This window comes from Aethalodelphis obliquidens, unplaced genomic scaffold, assembly GCF_003676395.1.
Source record: "Aethalodelphis obliquidens isolate GAN/ISIS:26980383/991018 unplaced genomic scaffold, ASM367639v1 scaffold69, whole genome shotgun sequence".
Lineage (NCBI taxonomy): Eukaryota > Metazoa > Chordata > Mammalia > Artiodactyla > Delphinidae > Aethalodelphis > Aethalodelphis obliquidens.
This window is the reverse complement of record NW_020838013.1, coordinates 9,762,901-9,779,450: the sequence shown is the minus strand read 5'-3', so window position 1 is coordinate 9,779,450 and position 16,550 is coordinate 9,762,901. Positions and strand designations below refer to the sequence as shown.

The 16,550-nt window shown below is 64.5% G+C and overlaps 1 protein-coding gene and 1 long non-coding RNA gene across 13 annotated transcripts; one reads left to right on the top strand and one right to left on the bottom strand.

The window, feature by feature from the left end:
- The first annotated feature begins 41 nt into the window (after positions 1 to 41).
- On the top strand, positions 42 to 5,031 carry LOC113611359 (uncharacterized). Of its 6 annotated transcripts, none has more exons than XR_003429428.1 (4): positions 42 to 108; positions 422 to 505; positions 708 to 1,521; positions 1,816 to 2,243. It is a non-coding gene; the product is annotated as an uncharacterized LOC113611359 (long non-coding RNA). The 6 variants fall into 6 exon arrangements; XR_003429429.1 differs by having other exon boundaries at positions 42 to 112; XR_003429431.1 differs by lacking the exon at positions 42 to 108 and adding an exon at positions 4,293 to 5,031 and having other exon boundaries at positions 190 to 505; positions 1,816 to 1,884.
- A 6,880-nt stretch (positions 5,032 to 11,911) lies between these two features.
- HRAS (HRas proto-oncogene, GTPase) lies at positions 11,912 to 16,543 on the bottom strand. Of its 7 annotated transcripts, none has more exons than XM_027090639.1 (6): positions 16,526 to 16,543; positions 13,395 to 13,556; positions 13,049 to 13,227; positions 12,799 to 12,958; positions 12,627 to 12,703; positions 11,912 to 12,277 (listed from the first exon to the last, which is right to left on the bottom strand). In XM_027090639.1, exons 2-6 carry the CDS (start codon positions 13,503 to 13,505, stop codon positions 12,214 to 12,216), a joined length of 591 nt encoding a protein of 196 aa, XP_026946440.1. In that variant the 5' UTR covers positions 13,506 to 13,556; positions 16,526 to 16,543; the 3' UTR covers positions 11,912 to 12,213. The 7 variants fall into 7 exon arrangements, with proteins under 7 accessions (XP_026946440.1, XP_026946442.1, XP_026946437.1 ...); XM_027090641.1 differs by lacking the exon at positions 16,526 to 16,543 and adding an exon at positions 14,740 to 16,371 and having other exon boundaries at positions 12,627 to 12,708; XM_027090636.1 differs by lacking the exon at positions 16,526 to 16,543 and adding an exon at positions 14,740 to 16,371.
- Positions 16,544 to 16,550: the final 7 nt, after the last annotated feature.

Here is a 16,550-nt window from a genome sequence, read left to right as displayed (position 1 = left end):
TCTTTAGCACACTGGGATATTTGGATATTTTTGTCTTGCAGCGTCGCACATGGAGAAGCCGGAGACCCTGCTGGCCCTGGAACGAGCAGAAATAACAGCCAAACACAAGTAGGTGAGACCCCGGCAGACGGTGAACACGAAGAGCAGGTGGAGCCCAGGCAGGTATCAGAGCCAAGGACAGGCAGGTGAGGCCCGGCGGGGAGCAGCGCAGGTAGATCAGGTGAGGCCCAAGTGGGTATCGTCACCAGTCGGAGCAGGTACAGCCCCGGTAAGGATCGTAGTCACCAGCAGCAGGTGAGGCCCAGGTGGGGAAGCACAGGTGGGGAAGCACAGCCAGCAGAAGCAGATATGTCCCTGGTGGGATCAGAGCCAAGGAGGGGCAGGTGAGGCCCAGGTGGGGCCCATTGCCAGGTATGCGCAGGTGCGGCCCAGTGGGAGCCACAGCAGCAGGAACAGTTATGTTCCAGGCGGGGATCCCGGCCAAGGCTGAGAAGGCAGAACCCAGGTGGGTATCCTCACCCGGAGGGGCGGGTATGGCCTGGGTGGCGGTCACAGCCAGTGGGACCAGGTGGCCCAGGCAGGATCCTAGCCAGGTACGAGCAGCTCCCACTCGGGCAGGTGGGTCTCGTGCTGTGCTCCTGGGACGCAGGGCAGGGGAGGTGTCCTGCCCCTCCTTTGGCCACACCTCTGGCCTCTGTGGGTTTCAGGGCCAGGCAGGGGCTCCAGTGGAACCCGGGGAAGATGCTGACCGCTCGCTGTACAAAGTTGCCGACAGGCTACGTTTTCTGCCATGAGGCATCAGGATGCCCCTCCTTCCCATCTCGGGGCAGGTTTCCTTTTGCAGAAAGACCTCTCTGGAGGCGGGACCCATCACCCCAGCTCAGGGCCTCGACCCCTGGTGGCCACGGCGGGTCAGGGTCTGCACTGGGCTGGAGCTGAGAGGACTCGGGGAGGCGGCGGGGGCAGGGCTGGGCGCTGGTCCAGGCCTGGGCCTCAGCCGCGTGGCCTCCATGCCTGGCCCTGGCCTCTGCCTCCGAGGTCAGAGGGAGGCTCAGCCTGGTTAGCAGACTCTGCAGAGCGTGGCCACAGGGTGAGGCGCGCCTGGCCCACAGGTCTCCGAGGCTCTGGCCCGGAGGACAGTGAGAGGTGTGGCCTCAGGCGCTGGAGGGACGGGCAGGGGGAGCAGGCAGGACCGGCCTCAGAAGCTCACGGGAAGGAGACAGACGCAGGCGGAGTTTGCAGCTGAAGACGACCTGACCCCTCGGTCTGGGGCTGGGAGGAGACTCGGGGTAGAAGGCCGGGCCGGGCCACGGTGGGGGAGAGAGGAGAAGACGTGCATGTACCTGGACGGAGCTGGTCTGCAGCAGGGCTAAGGGTGCTGGGCTCCTGGACGGAGGCGTCCACTCTGGAGCAGGGTGAGGCCCTGGGGAGCGACTCACCTGGACGGTGGCATCCACTCTGGAGCAGGGTGAGGCCCTGGGGAGTGACTCACCTGGACGGAGGCATCCACTCTGGAGCAGGGTGAGGCCCTGGGGAGCAACTCACCTGAGAGCCCTGAGCGGGGGCCTCTGCGCTCCAGCAGGGCAGGGGCCGGGAGGGCATGGAACAGAGCGGGTGACCAGCATCGGCAGGAGGTGGGGCACCTCCTGGGGCTGCTGTGGGACGCAGCCCATCCCTGAGCCAGCACCCTCCTGGGGTCAGCCCTCCCCTCCGCAGTCTCCTGGGCTGACACCTGGGGGTTGATGGGGGCAGGTGGGGCCTTCTGGGCACCCGGCCGGGTGCAGGTCCTCACGCTCTGCTTCTCTTGCCTTCCAGTCAGGGGAGCTGCGTAGCCTCAGCACCCAGGGCCTCAGCATCAGCGGCTGCAGCACCCACTCAGCGAGGGTAAGAGCCATCCATGCTGCACCGGCGGGAGGGGGGAGGACGTCGTGGGTGCAGCTTCGGTTCCCTGCCGCCCTGACCCCAGAGCCGTCAAGGGGTCCTCGGGCTGAGGGGTCTGCGCCTTTCCTGGCCCTTTTGAGGTCACGTCCATCAGGGCCACCCTAGGAAGCTGGCAGCTGGGCCAGCACCACCATTTCCCATTTTCCAGCAAAAAGCCCAGGAGATCGGGCGAGCTGACAAGTGGGTGAACATGCTGAGGGATTGGAGTAAATACCAGGGTGGCGAGAAGGTAGCAAGCTGAGCATCCTGACCCTGAAGGGTGCTGGGCTGGGTGCCCCACAAGGCCCGGGGAGAGTCCGATGCCAGGGCCGCAGCCAGCCCAGCCGGGGACCCCACAGGAAGGGAGCAGCGGGGCCACGGCCCGCTCTTACTTGCGGCAGACCCAGCCCCTCCGGAGCATCCTCCAGACGCCTCTCGCTCTCTCTCCTCCTTGGCATCCCCTGCACCTGTCTCACAGCTGGCTTCTCTCCCGGAGATGCGCCGGCGGGTCTACAAAGGAATCCCCCCACAGGTGCAAGGTCAGGTATGGTCTCTGCTGTTGGACATGGAGAAGGTGAAGGTGGAGAACAAAGGGAAATACCAGGGCTACCCTGGTGGTGCAGTGGTTAAGAATCCGCCTGCCAATGCAGGGGACATGGGTTCAAGCCCTGGTCCAGGAAGATCCCACATGCTGTGGAGCAACTAAGCGCGTGCGCCACAGCCACTGAACCTGCACTCTAGAGCCGTGAGCCACAACTACTGAGCCTGCATGCCACAACTACTAAAGCCCATGCGCCTACAGCCCGTGCTCCACAAGAGAAGCCACTGCAACAAGGACCCACGCACCACAACGAAGAGTAGACCCCGCTCGCCACAGCTAGAGAAAGCCTGCACGCAGCAACGAAGACCCAATGCAGCCAAAAATAAATAAATAAGTTTTTTTTTTTTTTTAAAGGGACGACCAGGTATGGCCCCTCCACCTGTGCGCGGGCCGCACCAACAGGCCAGGACATCAGGAGCTTGGGGGGCTGGGCCTCAGGGACCCCTTGCCCATCCCCAGCACTTTCCTGGCACCTCCCAGGCTTGCAGGCCCCGAGGCCCACCTGCCTGGAAGGCCCCACCCACCCCCCTGCTGCCCATCCCACTTGGCCTAGTGCAGACACTGTGTCCAGATACGGACACATGCCACCTGGAATCAAACTAAACCCTCCTAGACAGTTGGGGGGACAGAGTCACACAGCAAGGGATAGAAACCAGGGGGAAAAGAGCAAGGAGACACCCACAGAAGCCATGAAAGGAGAAAGCAAAGCCAAACCAGATGAACGACAGGCCTGCATTCAGCTGAACAGAAGGACTGAATCCGGACAAGAAGCAGGTCTTTTCCCATCGCCCCAGAGAGGTCCCTACACCTGGCCTGTTCCCACCGCCCAGCACCCCCTCTCCACCGAGGGTACCCCCAGGTCACATTGCCCGGGGAGGGCGCTCTGTGTACCCAGACCAAGTAAGACCAGTAGGGGAAATGTGACAGTGGTCATGCTTCCACAAGCAACCCAAGGACGGGTAACCTACGAGGCTAAGAATGTGGCGGACACCCACTAACTGTGGGACCACAGCCAGCGTCACGCTCAGTCCGGAAGCTCTCAAAGGGCCCCCGGAAACAGGGCAGATACATACAGAGATCAAGAATGTCCCTCCGTATGAACATAAAGAGTTCTGAAACGGGAAACATGCATGTCTGTTAGGCCTAAGGGGAGCCCCAAGGATATGTTTTTCGCCTTCTTAACCAGGGGTCTGAGAAGGGGGGGTGTCAGGGCCGCGGGGCTCTGCATTCCTCATGGGCTGTTTTAGCGTCTGGCTGTTGGGAGCCCGAGCCCCCAGCAGCCCTCCCGTCCCCGTCCCCGGGGACCCTGAGTCGGGCTGGTGCCAGATTCACTCTTGGGAAACAAGGCAGTGAGCCGCCCTTACTGTCCTCGCCTTGCCCCGCCTCGCCCCGCCTCACCCCTCGTGTCCCCGCCTGTTGGCGGTGGGACTCCGGCGGGGGTCAAGGAACAGAGGCCCAACCGCCCTCTCCGCCTCCCCACGCACCTGGGAGCCGCCTCCCTGGGGCGCTGTCATCCTGGGAGGCCGCATGCAGCGGGCGGAGGAGGGGTCCAGCTGGCCTGGACGGTGCCTCCCTAAAGGGCGGGGGTCTGGACCTTGGACGTGGGCGTCACTCGTGACCCGCCCTGGCTTCAGAAATGCGCACAGTGAGGCTTCTGCAGAAACAGCTCAGCTCCCGCCAGCCTCCTCGCAGCGTGCGCTCTGTCCGGCGGTGGTGGTCGTGGGTCCGGGCTCCGCCTGACGCCTGCCCCGCCCCTTGGCCCCGCCCACAGAGCCCGAAACCGCAGGCCCGGCTGTACTCCCAGGACCTAAAGCAGATCGACCTGGGTGGGAACCGCGCCTTCCGAAACCGCATCATGTTCCGGGAGCGCTACGGCATCAAGTGGGTCCCCGGGGCCCCGCGGGGGGAGGCGTGGGCCTGGGTCTGAAGCTGGGATGGCGGGTGCCCGGCCCCCGGCCTGGCGGTGCCGCCTGAGCCTCGAGGGGGCGCGAGTGGGCACGTGAGGAACGAGGGCGGCGGTGTGGGGCACGGGGCGGGGGGCGCGCGGGGAGAGTGGGGACCGGTCTGGACTGGCTCAACAGGCCCCAGAGGGCCCCGCGGGAGGTGAGGGGCTCCAGGCACCAGAGACCAGGCTGGACCCGAGCCCAGGGGAACGAATGGAACGAATGCGGGTCGGCGGGGTCAAAATGACGCCCCATCTTGATGTTTTTAGTTATATATTTCTGCTCTTTTAGACAATTTCCATCATTTATTTTTTAAAAGTGTGACGAACCCCCAAATTCCATCACCCAGGTCCAACACTAGCGACACTGTCCTGTCCTGTGTCCTGCGTTCACCACACACTTGACCAGCACAGGTGTTTTACAGAGAACCCAAGATGTCTGGCCTCACCCCGTCCCTAGGTTCTCAGTATGCATTTTAAAAGAAGGGATTCTTGGGCTTCCCTGGTGGCGCAGTGGTTGAGAGTCCGCCTGCCGAAGCAGGGGATGCGGGTTCGTGCCCTGGTCCGGGAAGGTCCCACATGCCCCGGAGCGGCTGGGCCCGTGAGCCATGGCCGCTGAGCCTGCGCGTCCGGAGCCTGTGCTCCGCAACGGGAGAGGCCACAACAGTGAGAGGCCCGCGTACCGCAAAAAAAAAAACAAACAAAAAAAACTGGATTCTTGGGAACTCCCTGGCGGTCCAATGGTTAGGACTCGGCACCTTCACTGCCGAGCGCCAGGGTTTGATCCCTGGTTGGGGAACTAAGATCACAAAGCTGAGTAGGATTTTGCGGGGGGGGGGGGGGGGGGGGGTGGGGGCGGGACGGGACACGAAGACACAGGGATTCTTATGCGTGCCCTTGACCCTGTTGCTACACCTGAAGCATTTACTGTAATCCCCTAATATCCAGCCCTAGTGGGAGCCCTAATATCGGGTCTCCCAACGCTTCACTCCTTTCTGAACAACCTGTTCCAATCTGGGTAACTGGGTATGGCGCAAAGACCCTGCCGGCCGGGGAGACCTTGTGGGTGGGCAGGAGAGCAGGTTCTGCTGTGACAGGTTCGGGGCGTACATGAATAGCCAACAGACCAAGCTCGCTCTGGACCAAGAGGTGCTCTTCAGAGCCCTGACCCCGGAGAGAAGAGGGGTCTGGCCAAGACGGCGCCGGGAGCATCAAGGCAGGCGTGGGCTGTGCTGCCCGAGTGGTCGCCCTGGACCTTCCACGCTCCTCTCATGACAAGATTCCTCTACCGAGGAGACTCCACGGGCCCGAAGCTGGGAAGCCCCATGCCTGCCTCGGCCCGGAGCGTGGCTGTGTCTCTGCTGACCTCCAAGGCCGGGCCCAGGGCGAGTCAGCCGCCACTGGCCCTCAGAACCTCCATCACCCCACAGCCCCCAGGCTGCAGGCCTCACGCAGACAGGAGCCCAGGGTGTGAGGATAAGCCTGGTGGGCCCCACCAACCCACCACCCCTGCCCATCTGCAGGCCTGGGCACAGAATCAGGGAGGTTTCCTATAATGCACCACATCGCAAATATCTTAGGCTTCAGGCCCAGCCACTGCTGTCGGAGAACACAGCCTACTGGATACACAAATGAGGAAACACGGCTGTGTCCCAACTTCTGGTTCCATCTTAAACCTCTGGCTTGTTTGCAGGGCAACTCACTTGTTGCATTAGAAAACCAGAACGCCAGGATGGGGTGAGGCCATGGACACTGGGAAAGAGGCCGGTTAGGTGAGACAGAAGACACCTATGAGAGAAAGAACTATATCTAAATGTAAAACTTTCATTCTGCAAAAGACACTGTTAAAAGAATGAAAAAGCTACAGAGTGGGAGAAAATATTTGCCGATCACACATCTAATTAAGGGCTCAGGCAGAATAAGAACCAAAGTGCTGGTAAGGATGTGAAGCAACAGGGACTCTCATCCAGCACTGGTGGGGATGCAAATGGTGTAGCCACTGTGGGGGACAGCTGGGTGGTTTCTTACAAAACTACACATATTGGGGCTTCCCTGGTGGCGCAGTGGTTAAGAATCCACCTGCCAATGCAGGGGACACGGGTTCCATCCCTGGCCCAGGAAGATCCCACATGCCGCGGAGCAACTAAGCCTGTGCACCACAACTACTGATCCTGCACTCTAGAGCCCACGAGCCACAACTACTGAAGCCCGTGTGCTCTAGGGCCCACGTGCTGCAGCAATGAAGACCCAATGCAGTCAAAAAAACCCCACTACATATACTCTCACCATGCGATCAGCAATTATGCTCCTTGGTATTTACCCAAATGAGCTGAAAACTTAAACCCACATAAAACCTGCATGCAATATTCACTGCTCTGTTCGTGATCGTTAAAAACTGGAAGCAACCAAGATCATCTTCATCAAGGGAATGGATAAACTGGGGGAGTCCATGAAATGGACTTTAATTCAGGAACACAAAGGAAGAAGCTATTGATTCACTCAACAGCATGGATGAGTCTTAGACATATTTTGCCAAGTGAAGGAATCCAGACCCACATGTGATTCCACTCACAGGGCGTTCTGGAAAAAGCACAGCCCCGGGAGGGGGAGGGTCAGCGGCCGCCAGGGCTAACGGGGTGGGATCTTAGGCCGGAGCACGGATGCGGCGGCCCCGCCTGTGTGTGAAAACCCAAGGGGCTGTACATCCCCGAGACTGAACTGTGATGTGTGCCAACAGAAAAAATAAAGAAAATAAAAACTTGTCAAACTGTACACCTGGGATATTTATATTTCATTGCATGTAGACTTTACCCCTGAAACTCAAGTTTTGATCCTAAAAATGCTGTATTATTAATCAGAAACTTGGCAGGGATGAAGGTTCCCAGTAATCAGAACTCTTGTGGGGCCCCCAGGGAGGCAGCTCTGCTCTACCTGCTCTTTCCAGAACATTCCCTCGAGGAATACCAGCTGAGAGGACCCCACGGGCTGCCCACAGTGGGGTCTTGGGCCAGCCCCCTGGCCTTGTGCTCTCCCAGGTCAGGCCCCCCAAGCCTGACCTCACGGCAGGACCTCCAGACTGTGCCGGGCCCCATCGCCTCCCTCGCCTCGTCTGGGAAAGGGGACCCAGGACGGCGCCCAGAGCCTCCGGCTTGGGGCTGCTGTGGTGCTGGCGCCTAGCTTGCTCAGGGGCTCTCCAGCCCACAGGGCATCTCAGGGGGCCCCTCCAGGGCAGTGTGAGCTCGGCCAGGCGGGAGCCCATCCAGGAGCTGAGGTGGTAGTGTGGAGGGGGCAGAAGAGGCCTCCCGGTGGGTCCTCCATGCACATCTGGCTCTTGCAAGAGGTGGACACTGCCAGGGCATAAGCCAGGTCGTGGCGATCCTGCTGACGTTCCTGGGTGAGGAGGACGCCTTCTGGGCGCTGGTCCAGCTGATGACTGACGAGAAACATGCCATGCATGGTAGGTGACCACCGAGGACAGCTGGAGTGCATCAGGGCCAGGGGTCTCCCTGCAGAGCTCCCCCAGCAGTGGGCTGGCGGGGACCTGGGCCCAGTCTATGTCCCCATCAGCGAAGGGCACGGGCTCCCCGTGCTGCCCTCTGGGTCCTAGAGCCATGGCCCTCAATCCCGGCCTCGTCCAGGCAACTCTCCCTTCCCTGCTGGTCCTTCTGCCTCACACCTGCCACCCCCCAGCGCCCTCCGAGCCCACGGCCAGACGAAGCCCCGGCGGCAGCAACACCCCCTCCCGTGCCCCCAGCCTGGCTGCCAAGCCTAGGAGAGGGCCAGGCACACCCCCGTCACCCACCCCGTGGGCTGCACTCCCTGTCCCTCTGTACCGGGTCCCCCACCCCCCGCTGCGGCCAGGGCAAGCGCCAGGGCCGGACGCCTGCCCACCCCTCAGCCCAGGGTGCCAGCCAAGCTGGGCCTCCGGGAGCAGGGCCTCTGCCCCGGCCGCCCAGGCCTCACAGGCTGTCCTGCCTGGGAAGGGCGTGTCCAGCCAGGGCTCAGGAGGGCCCTGCACGCTGGGGTCACCGCCGGGGGCGCCTGCGGTACTCCACCCTCGCTGGACACGGCTCTGATTTGTGGGGGTCCGGGGGCTCCTCGGGCTTCTCCATCCCGGGGTTCCCAAAACTGCTGAGACTCCAGGCCCACGAAGAGCACATTCTAGGCAGAGCCCTCCCCCAGCTGCAAGGACACCTGGTGAGTAGATGCATCGCCCCCGCCCCCGCACAGAGGCGCCGTCCCACAGCCACCGCAGGGGCTTGGCCTCCTGCAGGCTTCATTCTCCTTCTCCCGAGGGGGGGTTGGGGCGGGTGAGCGGCGAGCTCATTTCCAGCCGAGCACGCAGGCCCCGAGCCCGTGCCCTCCATCAGGATGAGGAGCAGACATCCACGGGCATTGACGAGCACGCAGGTCCTGCGCCCGTGCCCTCCATCAGGCTGAGGAGCAGACGTCCACGGGCATTGACGAGCACGCAGGTCCTGCGCCCGTGCCCTCCATCAGGATGAGGAGCAGACATCCACGGGCGCTGACACCATCCAGTGGTTCAAGCTTCATTCTCCTTCTCCCGAGGGGGGGTGGGGGGGGGAGCGGGAGCGCGTTTCCAGCCGAGCACGCAGGCCCCGAGCCCGCGCCCTCCATCAGGGTGAGGAGCAGACGTCCACGGGCACTGACACCATCCGGTGGTTCTTGCAGTGCTCCGTCGACCGGGCAAGGCTGCCCAGGAGGCTGAGTCCCAGAGGTGCTCCCTGACCCCTCCTGATGCCTGGGGAGGACCCAGCCCCACACCCCAGACATGCCATGCCCCTCCCGCGGGGCGTCCAGGAGCAGCCCAGAGCCCTCCTGGTGGGCGCAGGGCATCTCGAAGTCCCAGCCGTTTCTGCTTTGGCTGCCATCAGAAGGCTGGGTCAGCCCGGGGGTGGGCAAGCCAGCGTTCTGCTCCACTGCGGTGTTCCCACCGAGCGTGGACAGGCTCTGTTACCCCCAGACTAGGGGTCGTGCTGGCCAGATCCTCAGGACCTTGAGTCCAGGAGCCACGGCCCCACCGGGACGAGCCCCACCAGATGAGGAGCTGTAGGAGCTTGTCTGATGCAGCCCGGGCGACTGCAGGGGCCGGAGGCCGGTGGCGGGTTCTTACCCTGTGCTGGGACCACCACCGTGCCCTGCTCAAGCTGCCCCTCCTGGGCCTGCTGTCCCCACAGACCCCCTTTGTGCTGACCCTGAAGCTCTGGGATGCCTACATCCTGGAGAGCAAGCACATGCCGACGGCCATGGTGTACACAGTCCTTAAGGTCCCCGAGCGTGGTGTGCAGGCCGCAGAGGAGGCAGGCTGGCCAGCACAGGAGCCCAGAGGCCGCCCTCCGGAGCACGCCCTTGGCAGTGGCCCTGCCCATGGCTCTCCCAGGCACAGCAGACCTACAGGTGTGGTGCCCAGCGGAACACAGCCGCCGCCCACGGGAGGTGCCCCAGGGTGGGGAGCTGAGTCTTCCCGGTGGGGCCCCCGCTGGCCTGATGGCATCCGCACCCCCAGAACGCCTCCTGAAGCTGCCCCTGGAAGGCCTGCAGGAGTTCCTGCAGGACACGCTGTCCCGGGCCTGGGCCCTGGAGGACGACGTGGTGCTCAGGCAGCTGCAGGCCTCGATGGCCAAGCTACGCAGGACGAAGTGGGACCTGCTTCCCTCAGGGGCACTGAGTAGCAGTCTCCTCCGGAGTCACCCTCTGGGGCAGTGAGCGGTGGGGCGAGCCCCAGGCCTTCCTCCTCACCCCCATCCATCTGCTCTTCTGCTCTAAGACTCGGCCGACCAGGCCAGGGCTGGGCATCAGGACAGCCAGGGGTCAGCAGCCTGGAGAGCTGTTTTCAGTGTTGGGCTGGGGCCGCCATGCAGGGTCCCACCGGCCCATCCTGCGCAGGCCGAACGGCCTGGTCGAGAAGCTGACCTGGTCTGTACATTTCCAGCAAAACCTGAAGAGTTCCCCACGAGGCCCCTGGGCCTGGAGCGACCTGCCCCAGCCCCCAGGCCTCTCCTTACCCCTCCCAGCATCAAGACGCTCCCCGGAGAAGATGGGCTGGCTCTCCCTGGCCCACCTGCCCAGCACGAGCAGCCCAGCCCCTCGCCCGGCCCGGCCATCCTGAAAGCCAAGGAGCAGTGGCACGAGGGGGCCACGGCCTCAGGCCTCCCGCTGGGGGCCCCGGAGGCTCCGAGTCTGGCCTGCCTGTCCCCAGCCCAGGACAGTCCTCAGGATCGGCTGCAGCCACAGTGATGGAATTCCCTCCCGAGCCTCTCAGTGAACCACGAGGCCACAGGCAAGTGGCCCCCAGACATCGGCTCTGAGCCGGAATGCTGGGTCCTCTCTGCTTCAACACCTGCCTGGGCCACCCACAGGGCCACACGACAGGCACGGCCCTGCAAACCCACTGAGGTCCCAGCCACTGGCTCTGCCCAGCCCACTGAAGAGAGCACTTCCAGGCCCACGACACCCCTCCTGCCCTGTGACGACTGCAGCCAGCACCCCTCCTGGGGCAGTGACCAGCACGGCCGCGATGGGGCCGGGGCAGTGCCCCAAGAGCAAGCCCCGCACGTCCCCACAACCCCCAACCTCTGCGTCCACGAGGAAGCTGGACATTCAGGGGCCTCCAGAGAACAAGGTGACTGTGAGCACAGTGACACGCCCTACTTCTTCACGCTGGCCTTCCTTGAGGACAGGACCCCCTCACACAGCACAAGGCCCTGACCCAGAAGCGCCTGGCCTGGCCTGACTTGGGCCCCGGGAAGGCAGGGGCGCTGTGAGCACCCCGACAGTTGGAATGATGACTAAAGGGGCCGCCCTGGCCAGTCCAGAGCTCTGCCCAAGGCAAGGTGAGCCCTCTCGGAGCTGGATGTGGCCACCTGGGGCCTGGATGGGCACCACAGGCCGCTTTGGTGACCTGAGGTGGCCCTGGGAGCAACAGGCCACCTCCAACGAGGGGACGGCAGGGGCCAGCGGGCCACCCTCACACACATAAGGAGGCAGGGCCAGCGAAACGCTGGACCCCACGCAGCCACCTGGTCCCCACGGGGCAGAGCAGAGGGTGCCACTGGACCCGACAGGCTGTGTTCCTCCCTCTGCCAAAGTCAGTTACTGCCTTCCAGGGTCCCCAAAACTCAGGAGAATCGACCCCACTGGGAGTCCGAAGAAGCTCCCCGCCCCCCAGCCATTCCCTGTGAAGGCCTCCCTCCCAGGGAAGGGACAGTCTTTGGTCTCAGTTTCCCCTCTTGCCGGTTAAAGGTGAATAAATTTTCGTGTGCTAAGTGGTAGACGGGCTGGTTCTCACAGCACCCAGAGGTCTCCGGAGGACGCACCTGGGGCCCCCAGAGGCAGAGAAGCTGCCGGCTGCACGAAGCTGAGGTTCCCGCATGCCTCCTGGGGCGTCACTCGCACCGCAGCCTCCCGACCTCAGCCAAATGCCAGGGTCAAGACATGAAATAATTTACTGCGACTCAGCCTGTGCCCAGTGGGCCAGGACGGGGCTGGAGGAGAGTGACAACTGGGGGCCGCCGGCGTCAGTTCACGACAGTCTGTGCAAAGCGTCCCGGGAGGCCCGCGGTCACTCTGTCCACCGACCTGGGCTGGCCAGGCTCTGGCAGCACTTCCTTCCTTCCCTGCATCCTCAGCCCGCGTCTCATCCGGCACCTCCACAGCCCGCACCCATGCCGCTGTCAGGAGAGCAGGCACCTGCAGCTCAGGCAGCCCGGGCCACCCTCGTCAGGCGGGCTCAGCTTGCGCACCTTGTGCTGCCGGATCTCGCGCACCAGCGTGTAGAAGGCATCCTCCACGCCCTGGGAAGAGGAGGCCAGCTCAGGGGGGGACCACTGCCTCGGCCTCGAGCAGAACCCCAGCCCCTTCACCCCACCCCGCACACGGGGAGCTGGACCCTGCTCCTCTCCGGCCCCAGGGGCCACCCCGTGGAGGCCTGTCCTCAGCAGCTCCCCCACGGCCCACTGAGGGGCTGGGGCTGACCAGGACCCGTGGGGCAATCTGGGGGCACAGGGGTGGGGGCCCCAGGGTCACCGCTCCGGTCTGGCTCAGGGCAGCTCTCTCCGGGGACCTCCACCTCCCCCGGGAGCTGTGTCGGCCCAGACCCGGGCCCTGGCCTCCCTCGCTGCCCTGCCATCCGGGGAGACTTACAGCGAGAGGGGCTGCTGGGTCACGGGGGTCCCGGAGGGTCCCAGAGGGTCCCGGAGCTGGAGCCAGAGCCAGAGCGGCTGCCCTGCGTCAAGGGAGAGGGGGCAGTGAGTGCGGCTCCCGGGCGGGGTGGGGCGGGGCCCTGGCTGGCTGCGGGGGCAGGGGGCCTGCTCACCTGGCGCGTCTTGGCCGACGTCTCGATGTAGGGGATGCCGTAGCTGCGGGCGAGGTCCTGGGCCTGCCGAGACTCCACGGTGCGCGCGGCCAGGTCACACTTGTTCCCCACCAGCACCATGGGCACGTCATCCGAGTCCTTCACCCGTTTGATCTGCTCCCTGCAAGGCGGAAGGCGTGAGCTGGCGGGCAGGCTGCCCGCAGCCCCTGAGGGAGGACAGGAGGCCCCTGAGGGCTCGCGGGCAGCTCACCTATACTGGTGGATGTCCTCGAAGGACTTGGCGTTGTTGATGGCAAACACACAAAGGAAGCCCTCCCCGGTGCGCATGTACTGGTCCCGCATGGCGCTGTACTCCTCCTGGCCCGCCGTGTCCAGGATGTCCAACAGGCACGTCTCCCCATCGATGACCACTTGCTTCCGGTAGGAGTCCTGGGGAGGACACTGCTTAGAGACAGCAGGCCCTCCGGGGACGGGACCCTCCCTCGCTCCTCTCGTGCCCCCCAGGACCTACGACGAAGAGACCCCTTCCTGCAGAGCGGGTAGAAGACGAGCCCGCGCCAGGAGCCAGGCTGTGGACAGGGGCCGGGCCAGCTCACCTCTATGGTGGGGTCGTACTCATCCACAAAGTGGTTCTGAATGAGCTGGATGGTCAGGGCGCTCTTCCCCACGCCTCCAGCGCCCACCACCACGAGCTTATACTCCGTCATTGCTCCTCAAAGGACCACAGCACAAGGCACTGCAGTGGTTGCCTGTCCCACCTGCCGAGGAAGCGGCACTCAGCACGGCCAGACCACGCAGGGCAGGCCCGCTGAGCTGCCTGGCCCAGCCTGCCCAGGCCCAGCCTGCCCTCTGGGCCTGGACATCCAGGTAACAGGGGTGGCAGCCAGAATGGTGGCCCAGCCGCTCACCTGTGGCACCTCCAGCCCAGAGGTGGGAAGGGGGTCCTGCCTCCAGCTGCATTTAATGACTGTGTGAGAGAAGCAGGGAGCCGGTCCCCCAGAGGCAGGGCTGACAGCTGAGAGCGTCTCCCAAGCATGCACCCGAATTAGAAGCTGCTGGGTAGGCAAGAAGCCTAAACTGGAAGCGCCGTGGGCTGACGTTACCAGCGCCCCCATGAGAACAGGCCTTGCCACGGTGGCGGGCACAGCAGCGTGCCCGGACAGGCTGGTGGCAGCCGACAACCAGCTCCAGGCCCCCCCACCCCCGGGCATGCTGGTGCATTTGACAAGTATTCACTGAGCACCTACTGCATGCCAGGTACTGCTCCAGGCACACGATAACGAGCAGACAGAAAGTACCCCTGCCTTGGCAGGTTCGGGCTACGCTCCAAAGAAAAAATCCACATAAAGGAAAAATAAAGGGAAACCCACGGGGCCCCACTGCCAGAAGAACTTTGGAGAGCATAAGGAAGGTAAGGAGGTGAGCAGGGGACCAGGGCTCCAGGAAGCAGAAGCCGATCACAGGAAAAGACCCAAAGGAGGTGTGGAAATAAAGACACAGGTGAGAAAGGAAAAAGGCTTGGGGCCAAGGCCCCTAGCTGGGGTGCCCCCAATTTGTGACGTTTAAAGAAGGGATGCCCTTGTGGGGACAGTGGGCAGTGACTTCCTAAACCTCAGATTCGTGTGGTGTATGTGATGGCCGCCCGGTGCCCGAGCTCTTCGCAGGGGTCCTTGGGTCTCTGGCGGGTGGGAGACCCCGCCTAGCGCCATGGTCACGGGCGGGCCTCCCCTCGGGGACACCCAGTGCACTTGTGGGGCCCCGGAAGACAGGGCCCGGGACACGGAGCCGAAGGGGTTGGCCTGGGTGAGGCAGAGCGGACCAGCCGCCGCCCGCAACTCCCGCCGCAGCGCCCCGCCCGCCGCTCACCTGCGCCCCCGCGCGCCCTGCGAGGACAGCAGGCCCCCCGCCCGGCCCGGCCCTCGCCGCCCCCGCCGCACTCACCGCTCACTGGCACGACTGCCCCCGGGGCCGGGGCCGGGGCGGGGGCGGCGGCGGGGGCTGGGGTCGGGGCACTTGGCTCGCCCGGCGCATGGGCTCCGTCCGCGGCGGGTGCGGCTCGGGCTGCGGGCGGCGGACACCCGACCGGGCCGCGCACGCCCCGCCCCGCGCCCGTCCGTCAGCCCGGCACAGCCTGCCATTGGCCGCGCGCGCCGGGCCCCGCTCTGCCCCACCCCGGTTGGCCGAGAGGCCCGCCCGTCAGAGGCCTCGGCCGGGCGGGGCTTCCGGGAGCTGCGCGGAGGGCGGTTCCCGCCCGGCTGGGCCTCGTGGGCCGCGGCCTGAGGGGTTGGCTCCGCTAGGGACGGGGTCCGGGGGAGACAACTTCTCCGGAAACTGCCAGGACTCTCCCGGGAACAGGCGGGACTCGCGGGATGATAGAGACCCCGCGGCGAAGCGGGTCCGCGGCCGGGTGTGGACTGGGGCGGGGTCGCCGATGTCCGACTCGAGCCCCTGCGCCGCTCCTAGAGCCCAGCGCCGGGCCCCTGGGCACCTTCACGGCGCGCACAGCTGCGCCCACGCCCCCCTAGGCCGTCCCTGCGCCGTGCCGCGCAGCACACCGTAGGGGTTCCGGAGCGGAGGGGACAGCCCGAGGGCTGAGCCTCAGGGAGGGTGGAGCCCGCGGGGTCAGCACCGCAGACTCCCCCGGACCCGAGGCCGGGGAAAAGCGGAGGGGCTGCCGGGACGCGGGTCAGGTGCAGGTGGCTTCGGAAGGGGCTCCTCCCGGCTCCCAGGACGCCTGGCGGTTCGGCGGGGTCCTTGGGCGCGGCTCAGCCATGCGCCCAGGGCCAGGCGGCGCAGGGCGCCTCGGCTGGGCGGGGACGTCTGAGCCCGCAGAGCAGCGAGTCCGGCTCAATCTTTTTACCCAGTGCGGGGGGTCTTGTTTTTCACTTACGTAGTGCGCAGCCCCGCCCCGAGCTCCGCAGAGGGCCCTTGTCCCGCGCTCCCTGATCTCCAGCTTCCCCCAACTTCGGCAGGCCCTGCAGACTACCCGTCCACCCAGCTTCCCCAAAGCCCGGAGCCCAGCCCTGCAGGAGCTCACCCTGAGGCCCAAACGGTACCCAGGAAATCCAACCCAAAAGCTGCCATAGGGGGTTGAAGACTCCCCCACCCCAAGCATAAATATGCACATTGTATCTCCTTTAGAGATTCTCAGAAGTACATGATTTAACATTTAAAAAAATTTCAAAGTAACGCATAAACACATTCTCCTTGTTTATAAGAAAGAATGGTGCATTACACGTAAGGCCAAACCTCCCCCTCTGCTCAGCCGGCACCCCCTTCCATTCCTACCCCTTCCGCGCCGTTCGGCCCCCTCCCGTGCCGGCTCCGTGCTATTCCCCAGGAGCTCACCCCACTGCAAGCCTTGACCTCGGCGGGCCCCTGGGGGGGGCCGCCCCCGCCCCAGGCACGGCGCCGACCCCACGTGCCGTGGCTGTGTCCGGTTGGCCGTCCCGCGCACTGCGCCGCGGCCACGACGAAGCCCGGCTCGCGCCTGACGCGCGTAGACGCGAAGTAAAGGCGGATAAGTGAAAACGGGTGACGGCGCCTCTCGCCGGCGCGGACACTCTGGACTCCCCTCCAGGAGTCCAGGTCTGCATTTCCCTCGTCTTCTGAGGGTCCTTTCCCAAAGCGCTTCCTTTAAATCCCGCAGGGCCTTGGCCTCAGGGACGACCCGACACGGGCGCCTACCACCTGAGAAAGGTGGGCGCGAGTCTCCACCCCAGACCACCTTTGCGGAAGCCGACACCTGGCCT

Excerpts from the sequence above, each read along its gene's own strand:
- HRAS (XM_027090639.1), bottom strand. The coding sequence starts at position 13,505 with ATGACGGAGTATAAGCTCGTGGTGGTGGGCGCTGGAGGCGTGGGGAAG. Across the intron at positions 12,959-13,048 it reads GAGGACATCCACCAGTATAG|GGAGCAGATCAAACGGGTGA; the intron begins GTGAGCTGCCCG and ends TCCGCCTTGCAG. Across the intron at positions 12,278-12,626 it reads ACCCAGCAGCCCCTCTCGCT|GGCGTGGAGGATGCCTTCTA; the intron begins GTAAGTCTCCCC and ends TCCTCTTCCCAG.